Source organism: the organism of the source record quoted next, unplaced genomic scaffold (assembly GCF_019419815.1).
Source record: "Pyrus x bretschneideri cultivar Hongxiangsu unplaced genomic scaffold, Pyrus_bretschneideri_v1 Contig62, whole genome shotgun sequence".
In the NCBI taxonomy this organism is placed as follows: Eukaryota; Viridiplantae; Streptophyta; class Magnoliopsida; order Rosales; family Rosaceae; genus Pyrus; species Pyrus x bretschneideri.
The window spans coordinates 1,580,190-1,603,712 of record NW_025999801.1 but is presented as its reverse complement, the minus strand read 5'-3'; the positions used below and the strand labels follow the sequence as shown (position 1 = coordinate 1,603,712).

Sequence of the window (23,523 nt, the reverse complement as noted above, 5' to 3'; positions counted from 1 at the left end):
GAGACCAAAATACGTGTCATAAACAGAGGAATAAGTGTCATGGTACAGTAAACATGACATCTGTATAGCGTCATGTACTATAGCACTCCAACGTCATCCAGTACCGAAGTATTACAAAAGACAATATAATGTGTAGAGTTTCCTACTAAAATAAAACTATAAGTTCACTTAATTTAAAATTTCCCAAACTAGCTAATCTAGTGTTTCATCAATTGGGATGAAGTCATCAACATACTCAGCCCACTCTATTCTTAATGCATCAATTTCCTGTTGAGTGTATGTAGCTTTTTCTTTGAACTGCAACAAATCACAACCAAAGAGAACATGTTACAACAAAAACTAATTTCAATCATTAACTAATAAGGAAGTGGTCAATTAGCATCAACTAGCCCAAAAAGAACAAGGGCTCTGTACTCGTATTTTTCACTGATGTGTTCTTTTTTTTTTTTTTTTCACTCGATATAGAGATAATAAAATGTCAAGCGAATACACGCGCTTAAGTGCTCTTTGTAACAGTAGTACTAACCTTGGTAATAATTGAGCAGTTCGGATCATCAACGATTTCCTTCATGTATTTCATCACATAATATCCACATTCTACAGTTCCTTCTTGCAAAGGGCACTGCATATCATGACCATAGCAATTCAAATAATCATTTCCACATATCGTTTGGCGTAACTTTAAAAACCATTCAGTATTCCAGAACACCACCAAAATATTATCAAGAATAATGAGAAGCTTACAGGCATGCTGATCCCGTGAGACAAAGATTCCTTACCTGTACTACTTTCCAATTAATATTTTTTCGACCCTTTATTCCCTTTTGAGCTTTAAACATCTTCAATGCTCTGCACGTAAAGGATAATAACACATGAAATATATACAAATCTTGAAATGCATTAAATAAAGACAAACGTATATCCAAATACTTACAGTTCAACAATGTTCTTCATTACAGGATCTATCTGTATCCAATTAAGCGAGTCCATATAATACACTAGTTCCTCATAGGGGTCAATAATAGCCAACAACCAATGAAACCTACAAAACATAAATAATTGCATTATTTATCACACAATGGTCAACTACTGATCTGTTAGGAACAAAAGTTCAAAACACATAGTACTAATAACCCTTTGTTATACGGAGCAAAAATTAATTGTCCTTTTTTGCAGTTCTGTAATCTAAGAGCCAGTGCATTTGATCTTTGTTCCTTTTTGCCAGCCTTTTGAGAAATTCTGCCAGGATCTACAAATCCAAACTTTCCATCAAGATTGTTCTTCTTCAACGTTGACCAAAGTTGCCTACAAAAAATGTGGCAATTAGTATCTTATCATTACCCAATGTGGGTGCATGCAATAGACTGTATTGTATATAAATTTAAGATTATGTCAAACCTGATGTAAATTGAAATGCAAACAGTCGATATTTCAGCCATGGAACAAAATTGAATGATGTCATCTCCACCAATAAATGTTGTGTGCTCATTTCCGAATAGGTCAGATTCCATAATGATAGGTACAGTAACATCCTTATGCATGTTTTGAGCTATGAGCATAAGTGAACGCAAAGCCAAAGGTTGTTTTTGGGATCTTTGCCTGAGGGGTGGATTCGTTCTCAACTTTGCATAGATAGATAAATATAGTGAAATGAGACATATTAGTACTATAATTAATTTTTCCACATATTCATAAGAAAATCACATAGGAGTACCTCATCATTTATCACGACAAGATGTCGTGGCCAAGCTACGTGACTCCCAATTGCTTGTTTGATATTCACAGCTTCACAACTAGGTATTGGAAGAAGAGCATCTTCTTTAATTGCTAAATCAATAGAAACACGTAGGTTCTTAGGCCCAAGTGGAATTCCATGTATTGGCCCGTCTAATGGGATGACTGATCCATATGCAACAATGTTCTTAGCAGTGTCTATAGCAAGCTTGCACTGTTGTACCTTAAAAAAAATATATTTCATTAATCAACTATTGTCGGGATTATAGCATAAATAAACAATGTTTTTTTTGCTTCATACACAGAGGGGGGTATTTCATTCTTCTGTGGCAGCAATACTCCTAAAAATTCTAGTAAATCTGCAAATAGTTTATCACTACACCCATTCTTTGCTTTTATATTGTACAATCTGACCAAGGTTGATAACTTTGTGAAGTTTGAACCAGGGTATATAGGTTTCTCTGCATCCTCTAACAACTTCTCAAATTGTTCAGGATTTGAAGCAAAATGATCATAAGCTGCTTCCACCATCCCGATAATGTTATCTTCAACTATTTCTTCCCGATTACTCATTTTCTCATTCTTACTATCTGGAACAGCTTCTCCATGCCAATACCATGTACAATAACTTTGATCTATACCATTGAAAAAGAGATCCTCTCTTATCTCTTTAACCGTCCTTGATTTGATGTTACCACATTTTAGGCACGGACAACGTATGTAGTTAATATCAGTAGCGTGAAGCATAGCATAATTCAAAAAGTTTTCAACCCCTTCAGAATACATTTGTGACCTTCTATCCATAGACATCCAAGATTTATCCATTCTAAAATAGTTATATTGATTGATATTAGAATAACACATATAATGAGATTGCACAATATATAAACTATTGCAAGCTAAAGATAAAAAACAGAAGCAGAGCTTATGAGGAGTTTTATCAAACACGTGGTGTGCTATAAACAGAAGCAGAGCTTATGAGGAGTTTTATCGAACCCTCGGATCCCCATTTTTCAAGTGGATTAATTATAGCATGTGCATGCACAATATACTACAATTGCTTAACTGGATTAATTAGGGTCTCTTTATTCTATATAAATAGCGTTCTACACACACATACACATACACACACATGCGCACACAGCTCAGAGTAATCAATTTGTTCAGAAACTACTTTAGCAAATGACAAGGCTAAACTAAAATCTATCCAGCCACATAGCTCAAAGTAATCAATATAACTTCACAAAACAGATTAATATAGAAATTATTTGCTAGAAAACCCATAACCATTCCAACAAACTTACCTTACACAATTAGCTTTTGAGGGAAATTTGAGGAAAACAATCAATCTGGTTGATGAAAACTGTGGGCGTCCTAGAGAGACAGAGAGAGTGAGACAGAACCCTACATTCCCTGTTGTTCTTCTAGAAAAATCCAGAAACCCTACATTCCCAAACTGAAATTAAAAACCAGAACAAAACTGAAATCACACTAGAAACAAAGGCGAGAAGCAGAGAAATCAAAAGCGGGGCAGAGAAATTACCAGAAGTGGAGGACGCGACGGGAGGAGGGTGAGGAAGAGCGGAGGGAATCGGGGTTGGAACTGCGGAGCGAGAGAGAAAGAGAGGAGAATGAGAGCTTTGATCTTGCATTCTGGGAGTTGGCTGAATGGGGGTTGGGTAGTGGAGTGAATGAGTCGTGAGGAAGTTGTGAGTTGCGGGATCTTCGCTCTCTTCTGAAATTTTAAATGCTTCCGTGGATTTTTTTTAAGTTGCGTCATCCATTTATTTTAATAACATTTTTAATAAATAAATGTCATTAAAAATTTTAATAAGTGTCATGAAAGCTCTATTTTGTAGTAGTGTCACTTCCTCTCTATCTCTTTTTTTTTTCAAATTCTAAGTCTCTCTATACAAGTGAAGAAGCGAATCAAAATATATAATTAGGTTTAGAAGATTGCAATTCAAGGTCAGCATATAGAAACTATGACTTTAATCCTTTTTAATTAGGTAAACTTGAATTTATAGTATATTGTTGTAGATATATTGTTTAGCGTGTTATTTTTTTGTTTCAGTATAGATATTCATAAATGATGATATGATAATATATTTAAGAACTAATTATCAAAAAAAGACAAATTATATGATTGTTATGCATGCATTGAAAGATCAATGAATTGAAGGGCCTCGTAACAATGGTTTGCTTAGGGCCCCAAAAATCTCAAGTCTGGCCCTAATAAAATCATTGGTGATAAGGAAACAAGTATGATTACTGAAGGACTATTCAATACTACGGTCTGATAATATTCATCTTCACGTGTAAGTGAGAGGTCTTATATTCGAATCTTGTGAATGACAAATTCGATATCAAATTAGTTACCTATTATGTGGCTTAACCGAACTTCATCATCCTCTTAGTGTAAAATATATCGTTGTACTTAAAAAAAAGTATGATTACCGAAGAAGTAAAAGGTAAACAAGTATATCCATCCATTAAACAAGATGTGAAACCAATATGATTATTAAAAGGTAAATTCATATTAAATATCAAGTTGGGCCTATATTTTAAGGAAAATTATCATATTTAAAGAAAAATACCATGTCTAACTAAATATTCTAGGAAAAATACTTCCCAATGTATTGTGAAGACGTGTGAAATTACCATCTCGTCCTCAAGCTTATTTCTTTTTAAGATTTTATAAGGCCCTTCAGAGCCCGGGGTTTTCTTTTTAAGATTTTATAAGGCCCTTCAGAGCCCGGGGTTGACTCTGAGGGTTTGTGGTATTTGAATATCCGTTAATGTTTGGGGCTGATAATTTTGAGTTTAGAGTTTTAGAATGTCATTACGAGGACCTTGAGAACTAGACCTTACGCCCTAAGCAATTAACATAACAAAAAAAATTTCCTCTAAAAAAGTATTACGTACGCACATTAGTCGCCATTCTGTAGGAAAGTTAAGATGCGATTGAGTTTGGATAAGAGGTGTAAAAAGGAGTGAGGATGTATAGCTTCTGAATTCTCCAAGGAGCATTATTACTCACTGTCATTGCATTTGACCGGGTGCTTTTAGGTGTTTGAATGTTCAATTCCATCCGCCAAAAAATACAAAGGGGCTCAATAATGTCAAAAGGGCAACTACTAGAGTCTACAACTTTAAGTAAAACTCGCAACAAAAACTCACTTAATACACATGCACGACACAACTGGATTCCTACGGGTGCTTGAAAAACCCGCCACAACCCCTCCACGCTGCCGCAAAGAAAACTCTCCATGTTGATTTGGCTCAAAACAATATCCAAGGAAATACATGATGCCTCTACCTGGTTTTTTTGGTTTTCACTCCATACGGGTGTCTCTACAATTCTGCATCTGGCTTTGAAACTCATGAATGAGTAGCATTTCCTATCATATACAGGCAGCCGCTCCAAAAGACCACAGAAAATATTCACGAACAATCATGACCAAAGTTCCGCTGTTTGAACAGTTTAGCCAAGTAGATCTCGAAACAAGTTGGGATTCGGCCTTGTTGGTGTCACGCCCATCTGCCTTACACGTGAATCCTTTTCCAAGGCATCTTTAGGGTTAGGACCCTTATTAATCTGTGTTACCCCACCTTGAGCAGTCCTTGTAGCACTTGATAACTCAGATGTAAGATTAAACTCATCCCTGTTGGTCGGCAAAAGATCCCCAACACTGCTACTGAGCCCACTGACAGATGTATCTGCATATAGTCCCATAAAATCAGGTGTCTTTGCTGTACCATGATTCACATTTGACGCAACATCAGTTTGATCAAGAAGCCCTTCTAACTGCTTAAAAGGATCTACAGACAGAGCAGAACTAGTTGAGTCACCAAGTCGAGCAAGTCTGGAACAGGTTCATGATTAACTTCAGTGTGTACAACTGCAGCCTTTGGCGCCTGGGACTTCTCTGAAGCATGGCTACCCACCTTAGACGCCTTATGGTTGGTAGAAGATGGCCTCTTCTCAGTTTTTGATGAGCCTCCAAACAGAGAAGAGGCAAGCTTCTGCTTTTCTTGAGAAATCTCAACCTGTGGCCGCTTTGAATCATAAGTGTCACGTGCTTTTGAATTTGAAGTGCCCACGCTATCTACTTGTGTGACCCCATTCGTTGTGTTGTGGGAAGTAGAACTTGAAGAGTTCGAGCTCGGTGATGCAGAAGAGGAGTATGTTGGCCTGCCCCATTTTTTTTGTACACCATCAAGTCGTAGCTTAAGTTCCAACGATCCTGCATCTGAGACAGATGGCGATGATGCAGGTTGGCGGATCTCCCTAGCATAAGATGGTTCTGGCACTGGAACAAGCTCAGTTGAGGAAGCAACTGCAGCTGGGGGAACTCTTGATGACACTACTGGCTTTGGAAGATCATACGCCTCAAACTTAAGGCTATGGGTTAAAGCTTCATGGTGATCTTGGTTTCCGAAGTTGCTGACATCTAACACTCCAGAGCGCTCATTCTCGGGAATATAGGGCTGAGCGCCTTTTTCTAGTGCTTCTTGGACATAGCCATTGAGGAATGAAAGGTTTTTATCAATCTGCAAAAGAAGGTGAAGATATTAGTAAGATATTAGTACATATATAATTATATATGTAATCTTTATTTTAGATAAATAAATAACCTCTACAGGAGAAGGTGTATATGCAGATCAGAATCCCAAATCAAAGGTTTTCCAGAATAACGGAGAAATATGCAAAACCTTTTAAAAAAACACCCACAACTAAAGGGAAGAAATAAGATGCAAGGACTAGGAAGGACAGACCGATTGTGAAACACTTGGTTGAAACACTTGCTCAGCATCCAGGTAGTACCAACCAAGTTTCACCCATGTTGGTAAGGTAAGAAATTCTAATCACAAACCGATTGTGAAGTTTTCTTCATTTACACCAAGATTTCCAAAATGTTTTCCAATGTACAGTTTAATAATATTAATTGAGATCATCGCAACTGGTACCTGAAGATGACTGTCTTTATATTGATCCATTCCATACATATACTTGAAAATATACAAAAATGAAAATGGAAAAGGAGGGGGAGCTGATTGCTCGATGTATAAAAGACATATGGGGCATATTTGAATAGCAAGCAAGCAAGCAAGCAGTCTCATTTGGATCCATGTTCGTTTTTCCTAGTTTTTGTATTGTGCGTTACATTCTTCAGAATCTATATATTCTTGTCTAACATGAATAATTTTGCATCATGATTTTTGAGAATGCATCCATGAAACACTACCACATACATCGTCACGATGTGAAAAATTGAACTACGTTTCATCAAGATTTTTAAACATGAGAGATTTGAATTGGAAAAGTGAATTATGTCGCATTACAATAAGCTTTGAGAAATACATTTTTATGAGACAAATACATCAGTTCACTTTTCATATACTAACATTACAATAATTAAGGGTTAAATCTATTAGATCTCAAAAAATTCTTACCAAACAAATAATTTAGTACAACAAACCTGAAAATAATGAAAGTTATACAATGTCTTTGAGTTGTCTTATTAGACACTATCAATGGAATCCTATTTTTAGGGTATGTTAATGGACGTTGCAAAATAAAAGAAAATATGTCTATCAGAATTGGACTCTAAACATGGAAAAAATCATTTGTATAAGACAGTAAAAGGCTCAACAATCTTAATGTAAGACTGCTGTAATTCTTAATACTTGATAAGACATAAAAGCATAGCACAAGTAGATAATATGACCTCAATGTCTTCACAACTTGCGTCTAGCGGCATTATACTCTCAACAGCAGGAGCATCTAAGCTAATGACAGCTTGCAATTCATATGCACGCTGTTGTAGATCTGTTGAGTGAGAAGCTGATAATTCTTCCACCAAAGACTGACACTGCAAGGGAATAAAGATTTTTATCAATCGAAAAGTACCTCCATGAAGAGCCAAAACAAAATGAACATGACAACACTACAGCTAACCAATGATAGATGAATGTGATCTTATAAGTTCTGTCCATAGAATTTCAATGTACAACTATTCATATCAGTACAACTCTAAAACATCTCTCCTAGATTTATCTTCGAACTTTTCCAAGTCCAGCCATCAAATTATAATTTCTTAAAAACAGAAGGAGTACACCATCCTTAAACAACAAAATTTAAATAAATTTAGAAAAAAAAACATTGATTAGAAAAGAAAATCCAACACTGATTCAGTTTCTTGTCAGATAGGCATTCAATTGTTAAAAGGTTAGGAAAGGTATGACTACATGCATCCTTAATTCTACAGCATGCTACCAAATGAAGATCCTTATGAGAAGATGTTTAAATCTAAGCAGACACTATAAGCATGGAAATTGATATTGTTGTAAAAGTGAAGTTAGGATTAAAGAGTTCATTAAATGCACCTCAGGGTAGGATCTCGACTTTTCTCTGAGCGGATATTTCAAATGCATATATTTTCATGATTGCTGTAACAGCATAAGCCTGTAAAAGAAGAACATGCTCACTTCAGTTTCAACAAATAAGAAATAAGCATACATATAAAATAAACACAACAAGGATGGTGCATTTTCTATGAATTGAAAGAATTAAAGTTCAACCAGATAACATACAAGATAGAATATTTTTGCATTTAATTTTTGTTATAACTTCAAAAAAAGGATAAGAGAAAAACAGAAACACCATTCAGCCCATGAAAATCTAAATAGAGGATTACAATTCTAGCTGATGTAATTTGAGAGTGGATTTCTTGTCCACAATTGTACTTTTGATGGCTTTTTCTTAAATAAATATTTTAATTTGAGAGAAATCAAGGAAAACAAAATCGCGTTGAGAGTCCGCATCTAATACTTGTCTGATGAGCTCTGGTATGATATTTATAATCATAGAATCAAAATGCCTAAGCCACTAAGGGAAGACACAAGAACATAAGCAGATGTTTGTACTTCATGCACATGCTAAACATACAAAATTAACATGAAAGACTGTACAAAGTTGAGGTTCAATGGCTTTTTATAAAGGAAGCCAGCATATCCTATATGCCACTTTAAAGCGCCAATAGTATGTCCAAGTTTAAAATCAATAACTAATTCATCTCACTGAGCATTTTGCTTCCCCAGCCAAGTGAAAACCTATAGAATCACCATCCGGTTACCAAATGGAAACCAAAACTCAAAATATGCAGTCATTGAGCAATTAGGAATTGAAACGTATTACCAAAAGGCAGCAGAAAAATAAAATTCAAAATCATAAGCAGAAGATGGCTCACAGATTCATCATAGAAAACTAACTAAAACTCAAAGCAAATTAATGTTCACAAGGGAATAGTTATTGAATTACGAAATCATTCAGTTTCGTAGATGTTAACAGCTTGCTGCCATGTATAACTTATTCTGAACAATTTAAAAATACATATTTTTTGGAAAAGGAAATGAAATGGAAGTCATAGTCTAATATGCATCTTAAATATTTGGTACCATGACTTAATATCCAAATTTAAGAAGCATGGAAATCCCTTCCATTCAAACTAAAATACAAATTCAGACAATGCAAACTCTAGTTACGAAAATCTGACTTCGAAGAATACCTTGACGGATTCATCATTTGAATATGCCTCTGCAACATCACATAACTTCCCAGTGATATAGGAAGCAGAATATTTTCCATCAGCAGTTCCATATTCCCCCAAAACCCAACAAATAACCTGAGATCAACTAAAATTAAGACATCGACAGGAAAATTCTTTCTAAAAAATTAACATAAAAGAAGAAAAAAAGTAAAGAGGAGATAATGTACCTGAAGAAATACAGATGGAAGCTTTGGCTCACCAATTATGCGTAAATATGACTCCACCTGCACACAAAGAAATTTTTTTCTTTACCATACACAATAAGTGAAAAATAAAGGAACTGGTGAATGACAGAGTGCAGAAGCAAGCAATGCATAAATATCGTAAACAGGCTACTTTGATATAATTTTCCAATGTTTTTAAAGCTAGATAAGGTAAAGAAAAAAGGTAACTGCAGCAAAATATCTTCTCTGCTGAGTTTAATGGGGATTGTTGAACTAATGGCAAACAAACGAAAACTTAGTGATTTAGCAACCCCAAAAATTTTCATCCCAATCAATGAACAAGGCAGTAACAAGTAATGCTTCTTTCCCAATGAGGTAAACTAAATCACAAAGAAATATCTACCTCTGTGGCCTCAAAAGAATAGGAGATATGCATTAGACAGGTGAAAAAGGTCAGAATAAAAAATACATAGGTCCAGTGGTGGTTTTGCAAAACAACCCACCATCGCTCTACATCATAACTACAACATAGTTCAAAGAACAAACTCTTTGGCAACAAAAATCAGGTTGCCTATTGTTGGCTACAATATACATTATACGAGAAAGTTTGCTAATGCCCCTGAATTGCAGGTTGTGTTCCACATTGCCCCTATACATAATTTGGTGTTGGTATACACTAATTTCTCATTATTTCCCCTTATCAGTTCAGTGGTAGACAAGGAGGTGGTGGTAGTGTGGTGGAGACAGATGAAGATTAAAAAATAATGGAGAAATGAGAGTAAAAAGAGACAGAAGCTTGAGGGTAAGTTACATAATTTCATACAAATTAGAACACATGGCCCTTGTAGGTTAATGTATCAAATTTTTTGAAGTAACGCATCCTTCTAAAATGATGTGTCCATGCTTTCCCATCAATTGTAGATGGTCTGAGTATTTATGGGACTATTCGAGGAATCTACAATTAAAGGGACAAATTATCCTTTAGAGTTTAATGGGAACCTTTGAAATCAAATAAAACTATAGGAGGGTGTATTTTCATTAATATTGAATGAAACAGTTATAAACCTAAGTGCAAAATCAAAGTTACATACCGCAGATGATCTCAACTGACTATCTGCAGTATCATCATCCTCTCCAAATCCCTCGGCAATCAACTTCATCAAGTTATGTGCCACCTTAACATTCACTAGATCCCCGGCATGTTCGAAGACTTTATTCATGGTCTGCAGTGAAAACATATCAGACAATGACATTGGATGTTCAATAAGCATTAACAAAATTGCTCCCTAACAGAACTAGAATTTAATTACAGCATGTATTACACTTACCTGGATAAACCATTGATTACTTGGTGCAAATTTCTCTGCAAGCTCCACACATCTAGAAGCTATGTATGTTTTGTAATGGTTGTCATTAATGCTAATCATGTAATCAATCATACGATCCACAATTACTTCCACATTGGAGGACTTGGTCATCTTGTACAATAATTCAAACGTTTTTCGCTTCAGAGTATCATCTGGGTCCTGCATCATGCACATCAAACTTCACTTAACTTAAAACGTTACAAGCACAACTCTAAAACAGAATACCTAAAACTAAATGAGAATCTCATACCTCTAAGCAATCAATGACGGCTAGTTGGTGTTGCTCGGCAATCTCTGGACTAATCTTTATCAGTCGACCAAGGGCATCAATGCCCATATATTTCAAATTGTGACTGTCACTCTGTCCACAAAATAACTAACATGAATTGGTGTTTAACCCTCTTAAACGTCTAGATGTAGACCATAATTTGCACAAAATTACACTGAAAAACAAAAAAGATCAAAAAGTTCAAACCTTCAAAAATCTTGAGATGACTTGAGCAGCCTGTTCTAACAACTTAGGATTAGGATATATGGAAGAAACGCAACAAATGCACTCGTAAAGAACAGCATTTCCAATATTACTTGTGGATTCGCTCTTCCGAAATATATCGCTGACTACCATATACATGCTCTCACTTGATTGCTTATCACCACTCCCCAACAATGCCAAAATCTTCAACAACCTAATCTGCATTGTCAAATTCAATCACTAAATTACATCGCTTTACACTTAGGAGAGCTATATTTCAATTACTTTGTTATACCAAAAAAGATAAATTCACACATAAAGTAGCTCAGCTCCAATCATAGTAAGTAAAACCTGAATAAAGGGTGCCGGAAGCTGATGGTAATCGTAGGCCTTGGGCAACCTGCGCTCGGCGACCTGCTTGAGAATGCTGACAAAGCTGACCACCAAATCCTTATAAGAATTCACATCGATGGTAATGAGATCAAACAGCGGCCAGAGCGTGGCACCCATGACGCCCGGATCGTTATCGCAAAGGCGCTTCCGAAAATTCGACACTAGATGCGAAACAGAGGAGGGCGATTTCTGATAAAACCGGTGAAGCGCCATAATGGCCTTCTTCCTGACAGCCTCCTTGGGATGGGCGAGGAGGTCGACGACCTGGGGCAAAACGGCAGGCACAGTCTCGTCGTTGATGAGCTTGCAAACGGCATTGAGGGCGGCGCAAACGACGAGGTAATTGTCAGACCTGAGATCCTTCTGGATGGTGTTGACGATCAAGATGATCAAATCGTGATCGTCACTGAGGAAGAGAGAAACAGCGAGGTAACCAGTGCGCTTGAGGAGGAGGTTATCGTCGTGAGTCATCTTAACGGCGTGAATGTAGGCGAAGGAGCCGTCGTGGCCGAGCATTTCGACGTAGACGAGGCGGATGATGTACTCCTTCATCTTGCGCTTGGGGATTTCGGGCTCGGAGAGACGTCGTTTAAGGGTTTCGATCTCGAGGAGGACGATGCGCTCCTCCTCCGCCTTGGATCGAGCTTCGCCGATGGACTTGACGAGGTCGAGGAACTCCTTGGATTGGCCGAAGCCGCCCTGGGAGCCCATAGCGAGCTCCCGGCCGATGGTCTTGAGCTGCTCCATTGATGATTGGGGGTTGGAATATTAGGGTTTTGGATGGAGAATTAGGGTTTCAATTTGGGGGAAGTAATGAGTTAATTTCCATTGCAGAAAGAGAGGGAGCGAGAGGGCCTGTGGGCAGATCTGATCCCGGAGGGAGAGTGTGTTTGTCATGACTCGTGTCGTGTGTGTTTATGATTTCAAGGTGGATGGTGAGAGTAAGAAAGACGGCAGAGGTGACAAAAAATAGGTTACAATAATGCTAGCGACACTAAATTAGAGACTAAAATTGCAAACTAAATTATATGTTACCAACTGAGATGAGTTTGTCTATCAATATTTAATAATAAACCAATTATCAACTTATATGTAGTTTCCAAAATTTAGTTTCTAAATTTAGTCTCTCTAATTTAACCGTATTTTGGTTCTGTTTGGAGGTGAAATATTTTAAGCTGTTTTTTTTTTTGGTAAAATATTTTAAGCTGTTAAGATTCAAATTAATACAATATTATGGCTAATATGTATTTTGTTTCACATGAAATGTTCGAATTTGACTTATTATGTTCTGATAGCATTTTCAAATGAGATGTCAAATTTTAAAATTTAAATTTAAATTTAAAATCTTATCTAGCACTTTAATCTTTTAAAGTTTTATCATTCATCCGATATGTTAAATTAAAGGGAAATTGCCAAGAATGACTCAGTTTCTGAATCTTAGGATTGAAATATGACAAAACGCCATGCACACAACATGTACAAAAGCGAAATGACGAAAATACCCACATATAAAATGTAAAGGCTAAGCCTAACCCCCCTTCACTTAGTGTAGATAATATCATTTGTTAAAAAAAATGTACAATTTCACTTTCACAAGTGATGATGTCATTTTTTTTTTTTTGAAGAAAGAATTGTGAGCGCTAGGTTCTTAGATTTGTGAGCATATATCATGTGCATATCGTGTGCATGTCGTGTACATGTAGTGTGCATGTCATTGGAAATAAATGATTTTTAATGGGATTTCCATAATCTAAGTTCGGGTCAAAGATTTGTAAACAACAAATTACAAATCTTTACGGATTTCCAAAATCTAGGCCTCTACATATCTCCCAATGCCGTTTATTGCACGATATATGTCTACAACAAAACTGATACACGTTCTAAATATTGCATCAAGAACCCTAATTTCTCACAGTAAAAACAAAAATCTCAAATTAAAATTTAAAAGCTCTGATCTTTGTCGCGACACTCGAATTTCAAAAAATGACCCATTGCATCAATAGGATGCGCTAAGAAAAGTAACAGAATCGAGAGAGGGAGAAATTGTTCTAGTGGTGGAAGCAAATAGGGACGCCATGGCTGCGGGGTATGTTTGATGTTCTAGGAATCGAATCGATCTATGTTGGATGTTCCATGTTAGACTTGGAAAGGCTATGGATGGTCCTTCAAATCCTCGTCAGCTGCTTGTTGCACCTTGGAGCTCCTCATAGCAGCACCACCACCACCAGGCATAGTAACTCAAGAAGAAGGCGAGTATGAGCACCAGCCACTCCAAGCAGAATATCACCACTTCCCACAAACCTAGTACCACCCATTAAAATTATATCACCACTTCCCACAAGCCTTCAGCTGTCCAGCAACTCCCTATCTGTCTTCATCTTTCTCTCTTTCTCCTCTCTATTTCTCTCTACAAAATAAGAAATGAGGGTCGGAATTTTTGAGTAATTGTAAGTTTAAGAAATGAGAGTGCAATTTGGTAATTGTAAGTTTTAGAAAAATCCTATTTTTGTCCTATTGATGTGGATGGCATGTGCATACTATGTGTATATTCAGTTTGTCCTATTTCAATTCTAAGATTAAGAGAATGGGTCGTTTTAGGCAATTTCACTAAATTAAAGAATAATTTAATTTTTCATAATTGTAACAAATACTTTTAGAACAAAAATCAATAATAATATGATAAAAAAAAACATTTATTAATCATTTAAAAATGAATTTGAAGTTGCTATCAAATTTTACAGCAACCACCTTTGCTGTTGATCCATGTCATGTCACATAAGAATTGGTTCGGTAGGAAAAACTAATGTTGTCTTTTTTACTGTTATTGTTAATGTGAACTTTTTGACATCTCTTTTAAAGATGATCTTTAGTTGACTGACCAGTTTTACCCATCAACAAATTGGCATCCAATTTCGGAAAAGTTTACTATATTCGTTGGAGGAAAATGCTAGGAATATTGTTATTCTGTGAAATCATATTTGTAGCGCCTTTCTAAATTTCTAATATAGAGGTGAGATCTAATTGCAGCATCAACCCCCTACCCTAGTGTATGATACCAAATGACAGTGCTAACCTTAAAGCAAAGTATAAAAGTGTCTCCACATGGAAACCAAATCCTTTTTCATCTCCGCAATCAATGAATCTTTAAAAGCAGAAGCATATTGAGAGGCGGTAAAGCCACTTCAAATCACTCTCGACGTGATAAGACTCCTGCACGATTTACTGAAAGCGTAAATGCAGGTTCATCAGCCATGTTATGGCCATTACAGTAAGAACCTTAGGCCATCTCCAACCGAAGGGTTCAGAGGGTTGAAAATAACTCAAAAACCGTCTCCAACCGAGGGCTAGGCCAGAGGGCTAGTGGAATCTGAGAGGGTCCCACGGAATCTAAAAGGGCCAAAGGGCTGGAGGGCTAGCTGCGGGCTGGCCAGAAAAAATATTAATCATCTTTCAAAAATTTTCACCATTTGTCACAAAATTTTCACCGTTCCTACACCATTTCAATTCTTATACTTTCTTTCCTCTTTCAAAAATCTGTTCTTCAATTTTTTCAATAATTTTCAAATGACCTCGTCTGCAATGAAAGGTAAGACTTGGACCCGAAAAGAAGATGAAGCTCTTCGCAAAGCTTATAGATGGGCGTCGGAAGATAGTGTGAGAGGGAATTGTCAAACAAATGATGGTGTTTGGACTCGTGTGTCCAAAAAATACTTAGAGTTCTATGAAGGCACCACTCCAGTGAATAGTTGAAACCACGAGAGTTGTTCTTCAAGATGGAAGAAATATCTTCAGCCAAGTTTGAACAAATGGCATCAAGTATGGTTAGTAGCCGCAAGTAGACATGAAAGCGGCGTTAATTACTACGACGAAGTAAGTGTTTTCATAATTTATTTTAAATATTTAATTATATTACATTTAATTTCATAAATTAATTTCTTTTAATTTTTTTCTAGGTACGCCAAGCGAAAGAATTGTATATGGAGAGCAGCTCGAAACCCTTTCAGTTTCACAGTTGTTGGGAAATTTGTAAAGGGTGGGTGTTATTTGAAGATCCACCACATAGAGCTCCTACGTCGGAGTTCAAAATTGCATCGTCAGCTGCAGATATGGATGAAAATGGATCTCCAACCATTCAACAAACAAGGGTAGAAAATCCGTCTTGGAGTGAAAGTTCCATACCTAGAGCTATGGGACGAAACAAGGCGCGAAGGTTGAAGGAAAAGGGCAAGGCAAATGATGATTACGCTGCTCAACATGAAGTGGCGGCCTCATTGCAATTAATGGCGGAGCAAAATGCCCTTGAGGCGGAAGAAAGGAAAAGTAGGCATGAAGAATGGGCCAAATAAATACAAGAAGAGATGGATGATAAGAATATGGAAATGAACACTTCGAATTACACTTCAATGAGTAAGGCCTATTTTGATAGAAGAAAAAAAAAAGAAATTATGACCCGGAGGCAGTTGTTTACCTCTGACTATACTCCAACAATGGCGGATGATGAAGATGATGTTGATTATGGATATTAAGTTTAAGTTGTTATAGTTTTTAATTCAAGTTAATGTAGTTTTTAAATTTAATTTATTGTTTTTAAATTTAATTCGTCGTTTTTAAATTTAAGTTGTAGTTTTTAAATATAAGTTGTAGTTTTTAAATTTAAGTTGTTAGATTTGAATTTAAATAATAAATTATGTTTGGCCTTTTGGCCCTCGGTTGGAGACGGTTTTTTGTGACAGGGCTAAAACGAGCTCTATGACCCTTTGACCCTCAGTTGGAGACGGAGGCAAATATGGCCATTGATGGTTCATTAAAATATTAATATTTTAGAGGGCCAGAAGGCTAAAACAAGCCCTTGGTTGGAGATTACCTTACTGCGATGCTCCAAGCCTCCGAGCTTATCAAGCTTAAGCCTAGTGGTCGTGCAGTGCCAAAATCAAATGAAAAGAAACTTTGGAAGTAGCATTTGAAAACAGATATTAGGAACAATTTAGCTGAGCTGTTTACGATAATGGTATTTAGAGCTCCATCGTGACAATGTTGGGGACTTTTTTCATGAAGTCTCATGTAGATTCGGGTCTTCTTTATTGTTTTATGTTTCCGATTATAAACACGGCGTTTTTGTTGCTTGACAGTGAAGTTACATATGCAGGCACTGTTTCTTGTGTGGCAATCTAAGTCCCATTTGCATACGATTTTAATCCAAGTGCCTTTTGCACTCAAAATCGCTCGATCGCAACCCTATTATCCAAGTCCTTTCTTATGTTAATAATGAGGATCATATCTAATATTCCTACTAAGCTATATCCTTGCTAGAGTGTGGACAACTATAATGCATGCAATGATCTGCCCATAATTATCTTGAGGGAGTTTCCTTAGACATCGACATGAACTTCCGTTTACATTGATCTCGATCTATTCACGTAGAGTGAGAAACGGCTTAAATGTCATCAGAACTGCAATTGCCTCGACCACATTCAAGATGAAGAATATCATCTGGCTTCCTGCAATCAAAAATTGAAACGGTTATGTTTCTAAACCATTCGAGCTGTCAGTAAATCCAGGATGAAAAGTTGGTCAAGTATGATACCAGGTAGGATAGCAGCATCCCGACGTTTTTGTGCCCAAGAAAACCTGTTGACACAAAATCATGATTAACATAAGAAAGGAAGATTTTTGAATTCTTTACGATGCGATCATGCAATACAAATTTCATATCGTTGGTAAAGTGTGAGGCTTGTAAACTCGGGCATGTAAACTCACCTTCACCGATTTACAGCATGCAATACTAATGTCTACTAGTAATCTTCAAACTATATGCAGAACAAAACGTATGTATAAGATATACACAAACTCATGTAATTGAACAGTATCAACAAGAAACATCGTATAACAAAATCACGTCAGCTCCCAGTTGGCGTACTTAGTAGAACGAATATATGGATTTAAGCATCGCCCATAAGTAAAAGAAAGCTGAACTTACAATGCACCACCAGCAGCTGGAGCAATTGCCTTGAACAGTGACATTGCTGTCATAGAAAGTCCATTCGCTGCGCCTCTTTGTTTTTGGTCCTGTTGTTTAATCACGACCAAGTTACGACACATTTTCTATTGAAGACCAATAATCTCATGACTTGAGACGAGGGGAGAACTTTAAAACAGTTAATTCGAGAAGAAAATTACCACCGCTCTGTTTTGAAGGATGAACATGCCGGTTATAATCGTGATCTAATTGTACACAAAAAATTTATAAGTTAGAGCACACACGTATAAGAGAAGATATGGTAAGCAATTGGAAGCCTCTCGATATCTTTTATCGGTACCAGAGAGTATTCCCCCGAAAGAAAAGTAAATAAAATTTGACAAACTATGTATCAATTTCTATGGAGTAGATAAAAGTAGAGTTTTGCTTTCGTAGCTCGTATTATGATTAATACACTGAATGAGGGGCATTCATGCAATGATGCATACAGTGTATTAATTAAAATGAGCTCTAAATTCATGGATGCACATACAGAGATGACATTCTTCAGCACAGATGCACAGTTTAACAGCACGAAAAGGGAGAAACCGGACAACATTGCTATAAGCGGGTAACTTGACAACAGAGGTATGGATATAATCTGCACGCGAATGAAAAAACCATGGAGATAAAAATTATTATCAGTCACCAGGAATTAGGTCAAAGGACAATTATTCTCAAAAAGAACTGAAGTGCGGAAGGTAGTATACTTCACGGGGAACAGGAGCGGAAAACTTACCCCTCCAACGCGAGCAATCATAACAGGACCAAGAAGCCTTTCAACATGTGGATATAGAGTAATTTGGAAGACAAAAAGACTAAAACCTACAAGTTGATTAAGTTGTCAGCCATTGTTCTGTATATGTAGTTAGTCACAAACCGAAACAAGCAGAGACTGCATATAAAATATCCCAGATATGTTATGCAGATCATAATGTGTTTTAGGAACATGTAGAAATATCAAGCATTACCAGAAATTGCAAGAACTTCACCAACGTCCTCAGTTGTAAAGCTCAAACCCCCAAACTTCCGAGGACTCACGGCCCATAATGAGAATATCTGTTTCAAATGAATCATAAGAAACACATAGTATCACTTCAAGTAAAAGAGAGGAAAAGGAAAAGGGAAGACTGCTGAAATTTGTACTATACTGTGTTAAAATGAAAAAACGCACGGAATTACCTCTCCATAAGCCATGTCATGAAGTGAGAAAACGCAATAAACAATGATTGAAGATATTAAGGGCCAATTCTTGAAAAGGTTTTCTTTAGGTGTTTGTTCATCAGTTTTTTGCTTTTCATTTGCATCAGACCCACCAGAAGCAGTTTCCAAAGCTTCATAAGAATCATCGTGTAATCTAGCTTTTCCGTTGTGCTTGTGTAAAGTTTCCTGCAGCCATCAAAATACAGAAATTTTCTGTTAATACGTATAGTTTCAAAGAGTACTTAATGTAAGCATGTGCTAAAGATGAACCAAGCATTACTAGTTTCTTTCTTCTTGGGAGATTGTCAAGAAGTTAAATTCAAATAAAGAGTGAAAGACAAGATGTCTGAAATCTTCTCATTCACGTAAAAATACGTTAAGGCGTGCTAGGATGAATGAGTATAGAACGCACGGAATATATGATTAGATAATATAATATAAGAATGGAACTTAGTATTAACAGGTACTTTTTATTTAGGAACTGCGTCTATATGCAATGCAGGACAGTAAGGGAGACCTGCACTCAAGATTTCATGGAGGCATCTATTGAGAAAATTGAGAAAAAAAATTATAAGAGGCCAAAAACAGCAATGAGAAAAAAATAAAAGAGATTCATCAGCATAAAGGAATTTATACTAAGATGTGTACCGGAAGCCAGAAAGAAATAATGGTTACTCCAAACGCTAAAGCCGATATACATAGGCAAGGCAAGAAATACGGAAACCTGCACAAATATTTCACATTATATATGGAACATCATACTGCAACAAATAATAACACGAAAACTTTAGAAATTTGACAATCCACTTGCAGTGTACTTAATAAGTAGCCAAACTTACCTCCCAAATATAGAGTTTTGGGAAAATATACTTGGATATTTGTCTGCTGGCTGCATATTGTTAGGTACATCACATTAATAATCTAGAAGACAAGACGCTAAGCGAGAGAGAGAGAGAGAGATCAACCAGGAAAAACTAACAAAGAAATAGAATAGTTTCTTCTTTAGTGTCCAATAGCTCTGAATGGTCATCATATTATACAGACATGCTTGCGCAGCAATAAGATCGTTTTAGTATCCCACAACCTTAAACTCGCAGGAAACAGCCTTGAAATACTAAAATCATCTGCTACCCCATAATTTTCACTAAGCGTACTCGACAGTGAGCCATTATTTGCTCTATTTAGCCTATTCCTTCTAAAACCAACGTTCTCAAACTCTAACACCTGTACTAATTCAGAACCGACTGGGACACCTCATGCTTGCTTTCAGCCTTAAAATTAATTCCCATGTGTTAGTGATACCACATACGCTTCCCATGATTTTTGCAGTAAGTTGCAGCTTTCGTGAATTATTCATGTATGTGGTTGACTGTCGAACATGTAGTGTTAAACATATCTAGTTCTTGACGCTTGAAAAACCCACAAAAGAACATGCATTGAAACATTCTGTGACTTTTCCGAAGTATCATGTTTGGAATGGAGCTAGTTATTATTGTTCTTTTTAGAGGATTAAAGAAATTAAGTTGTCTAGGTAAAGGCACATCAACGATACACCTCTTCCATCATTTGACACACACGGAGTCACAAAAAAGTTTCATTGAATGGTCTTGAAACAATTAGCACGACAAAATACACGCACACTAAGGGATTTTCTGAAGTGTGGTTCCTAGCGTGAAAGTACACGAGGTAGAATTACCTGGGCCAAGAAACCTCCCATAGCTGGGCCAATGATCAATCCGATACCCCGGGCTACACTAACCTGATAAAAAAGATGATAACTCTCAATGTTGATGATGTAGAACATTTATTAAAAGAAGCTGCAGAACCCAGAGGCCAATGTGGCTTACTGTTGACATGCTTAAAGCTTGGTGTTCTTCTCGGAAGGCTTCACATGAGTATGCCTGGTCATGCAGTTAAATCATATATTCTAAGTAACGGGGACATCACATACGTGGTTGTACAGTTGCAATGACATCATTAATAATCGTACATGACACGATGTAGTACCTTAATCGGCCCAAGTGAACCATTCAAACTTCCAAGAAGAAACCGTGTAGAAATAGCCATCCAATAGTTTACACTGAGTCCAAATAGAGTGTTGAAAATAACCCTGAGCCAATAAATGGTAAAAATAATTTGTAAATACGCAGAGAAAAGTGTTGAAGAAAACAGCCAGTGTTAATTGCCAAATGATCAAATTGAAACTCAATTGCAGAACAGAAGTTACTAACACTGCAACAATCCCTATAATTATGACAGGCTTCCGGCCATAGCGATCAGCCACCATTCCCCACAAAATTGATGTCAGAACTCTGCCAAGCATAAATGAAGCCCCTTCACAACGTACAGAAGTTCGTAAAGGCACTTACTAAGGAACAAAATGGTGAAGAATACGAAAGTTTAGCGACGATCATCAACTCACCTACATATCCAGCATAGTATCCAATGTCTTCCTCTCTATTAGCAATATGCAAATCCCTGATCTGCAAAACAATAATTTGGAATCCTGAGATACCAAATCGACTTCAACGGGTTTTGAAGGTTGCATTTTTTTATAAAATTTTAGAAATACAGGTAACAACAGTATTAATAAGTATGCACCGACCATAAAATAAAGGAATGGAAAGAGAGATGATATTGGCAGCGCTGCAAAACGATCACCAAACAATAGATCAGGGTTAAACCATTTAAAAAAATTACTCCACTAAACAAGTCACTAGCATGCCAAAAATGGGCAGTGTAGCTACAATCAAGCAACCTAATACAACAATCACACCAGCATGGGTTGAAGATTTGGGATGGGCAAAGGTTATTGTGGGCGGGTAACCATGATTATTTATCGATAACCGTTTATACTCATATCTGCATAATCGTTTATCTATTGGGTAATTGTCTAAACGGTTATATTGTACTCATAACCATTTATAAACGGTTAACCATACCCATAACTGCATACCCATTTAAACGTAACCGTTTAATACCCATTTATCTATTTACCCTTTTTTAACCCGTTTATCTTTTTTTTCTTTTATCATTATCACTTTTTCACTCGTCTACATGCTTTTTAACAACTTGAAAATTAAAAAAAAATTGTCATAATTTTCTTTTTTTTTTGACAATTAAACACCGTTATAGGTATATCCATCATACATTTCCATATTTTAATTTTTTAAGTCTTTATACCATTCCAATAATTGAAATAATTGTTTACAGACGATATTTTTAACTGTTACCAATGAAGGTAAATATAATATTTTCTAAGTATTATTGGGTTACAAAAATTGTTTAGAAGACATTTCTATCAAAGCATTTCTATAAATTTCACGGTTACCCATAAGGAATTTAAATTAATTTGGCTAATTCCTTGATGATGAGAATCATCATTCTTGTAGCAGTGTTATTGAGAGAATGACCAATGAATTCCTTGCTAATTTATTAGGTGCTAAGTATTAGTGGATCGAGAACATGATTTGTATTAATTTTACATATATAAAATAAATAGGTAAACGGTTACCCGTTTATAACCGCGGTTAATATCCATAATCGCCTATTTAAATTTCGCGGGTAAACGGTTACCTATAACCGTTTATTTATCTAAACGATTACTCATAACCGTAGCCGTTTAATTTAAATAAGCTGATAACCGCAATTACCCATAACCAATAGGTATTTACGCATCCCTAAGATAGAGGTGAGATCGTATATTTTAGGGCATTCTGAACAAATACTAAGTTGACCTTTAGAGTGATTTTTTGCAGGTCCCTTCCTCCCTCATCGGCAAGCGAAAATGGTGTCTAAATCTTCTCAATAAATTTAAGATTACTTGTTGATGGAGAATTAGTATCCAAAATTTTCCACTCCAACAGATAAATAACATCAGAAAGTAAAAAAAACTTTTCTTACCAGATGAAAGAGCAATAAGCCATATAGAAACAAGCATTTTAATAGGAAGGCCTCTCTGCAGCTCTTTACGCTGTTCCACTACACAGCCGGGACAATCGTCATAGTAAACCTTCTTCAGCAGCCTCTCTCTGCACTCCTCAGCCATGGTTCGAACGATCAATCGCTTCGAACCCGAAACCCAGAAAATTGGCTTTCTGAATCTGTTTGAAGCTGACTGAGGAGGAGTAGGAGGAGACGTAAAACTTTTTGTCTTTGTATACGTCAGAATTAATATTAAGATGAAAACTGAAAAAATATCATGGACTGCTAATCATGTTTTGAGTGGGGGTTGGCTGCTTGGTTTGCAATTGACGTATTTTATTTCAGAACAAAAAATACATATTACTTAAGTATTTAATTAACGTATTTTTTTTCAATAAAACATATACTAGGTCATCATTATTAAAAGTGAGTATATAAGATCCAATGAACCTGCAAATTTTCAATATAAGAAATAAAATATAAGTTGTAGATTTTGCAGAACAAAAAAATATTGATATTTATGTTTTGTTGTTACTGATACGACAAGGAAAGAAAGCAAAACACAATTAGGATTGTAATTAGCGGAGTAGGAACTGTTGTGGACTGAGTTTTGGAGTTTGTTGATGACGTGGCGATA

At 36.3% G+C, this 23,523-nt stretch overlaps 2 protein-coding genes across 5 annotated transcripts; both read right to left on the bottom strand.

The window, feature by feature from the left end:
• Positions 1 to 4,716: 4,716 nt before the first annotated feature.
• Positions 4,717 to 12,643, bottom strand: LOC103946159 (AP-4 complex subunit epsilon). The gene is given in 11 exon segments (XM_048572650.1): positions 4,717 to 5,589; positions 5,592 to 6,288; positions 7,467 to 7,614; positions 8,130 to 8,203; positions 9,306 to 9,422; positions 9,515 to 9,571; positions 10,603 to 10,734; positions 10,840 to 11,037; positions 11,129 to 11,239; positions 11,354 to 11,569; positions 11,702 to 12,643. Coding segments are annotated over 11 exon segments (2,910 nt in total). The 5' UTR covers positions 12,491 to 12,643; the 3' UTR covers positions 4,717 to 5,218.
• Positions 12,644 to 17,070: 4,427 nt separating this feature from the next.
• On the bottom strand, positions 17,071 to 23,214 carry LOC103946157 (protein ZINC INDUCED FACILITATOR-LIKE 1). Of its 4 annotated transcripts, XM_009356799.3 has the most exons (17): positions 22,866 to 23,214; positions 21,568 to 21,608; positions 21,385 to 21,445; positions 21,194 to 21,296; positions 20,970 to 21,072; positions 20,810 to 20,863; positions 20,659 to 20,721; positions 19,802 to 19,851; positions 19,611 to 19,686; positions 18,942 to 19,148; positions 18,731 to 18,818; positions 18,499 to 18,584; positions 18,253 to 18,360; positions 17,921 to 17,965; positions 17,721 to 17,809; positions 17,328 to 17,371; positions 17,071 to 17,241 (listed from the first exon to the last, which is right to left on the bottom strand). In XM_009356799.3, exons 1-17 carry the CDS (start codon positions 23,008 to 23,010, stop codon positions 17,153 to 17,155), a joined length of 1,452 nt encoding a protein of 483 aa, XP_009355074.2. In that variant the 5' UTR covers positions 23,011 to 23,214; the 3' UTR covers positions 17,071 to 17,152. The 4 variants fall into 4 exon arrangements, with proteins under 4 accessions (XP_009355074.2, XP_048428596.1, XP_048428598.1 ...); XM_048572639.1 differs by lacking the exon at positions 21,568 to 21,608 and having other exon boundaries at positions 22,866 to 23,002; XM_048572641.1 differs by lacking the exon at positions 21,568 to 21,608 and having other exon boundaries at positions 21,194 to 21,274; positions 22,866 to 23,002.
• Between the last annotated feature and the right edge of the window lie 309 nt (positions 23,215 to 23,523).

Bases quoted from the DNA above. Each gene is read 5' to 3' on its own strand.
- LOC103946157 (XM_009356799.3), bottom strand. From the start codon at position 23,010: ATGGCTGAGGAGTGCAGAGAGAGGCTGCTGAAGAAGGTTTACTATGAC. The intron at 21,297-21,384 runs GTGAGTTGATGA...TACGTTGTGAAG, and splicing joins ATACTATGCTGGATATGTAG to GGGCTTCATTTATGCTTGGC. The intron at 20,722-20,809 runs GTAAGCCACATT...CTTTTTTATCAG, and splicing joins AAGCTTTAAGCATGTCAACA to GTTAGTGTAGCCCGGGGTAT.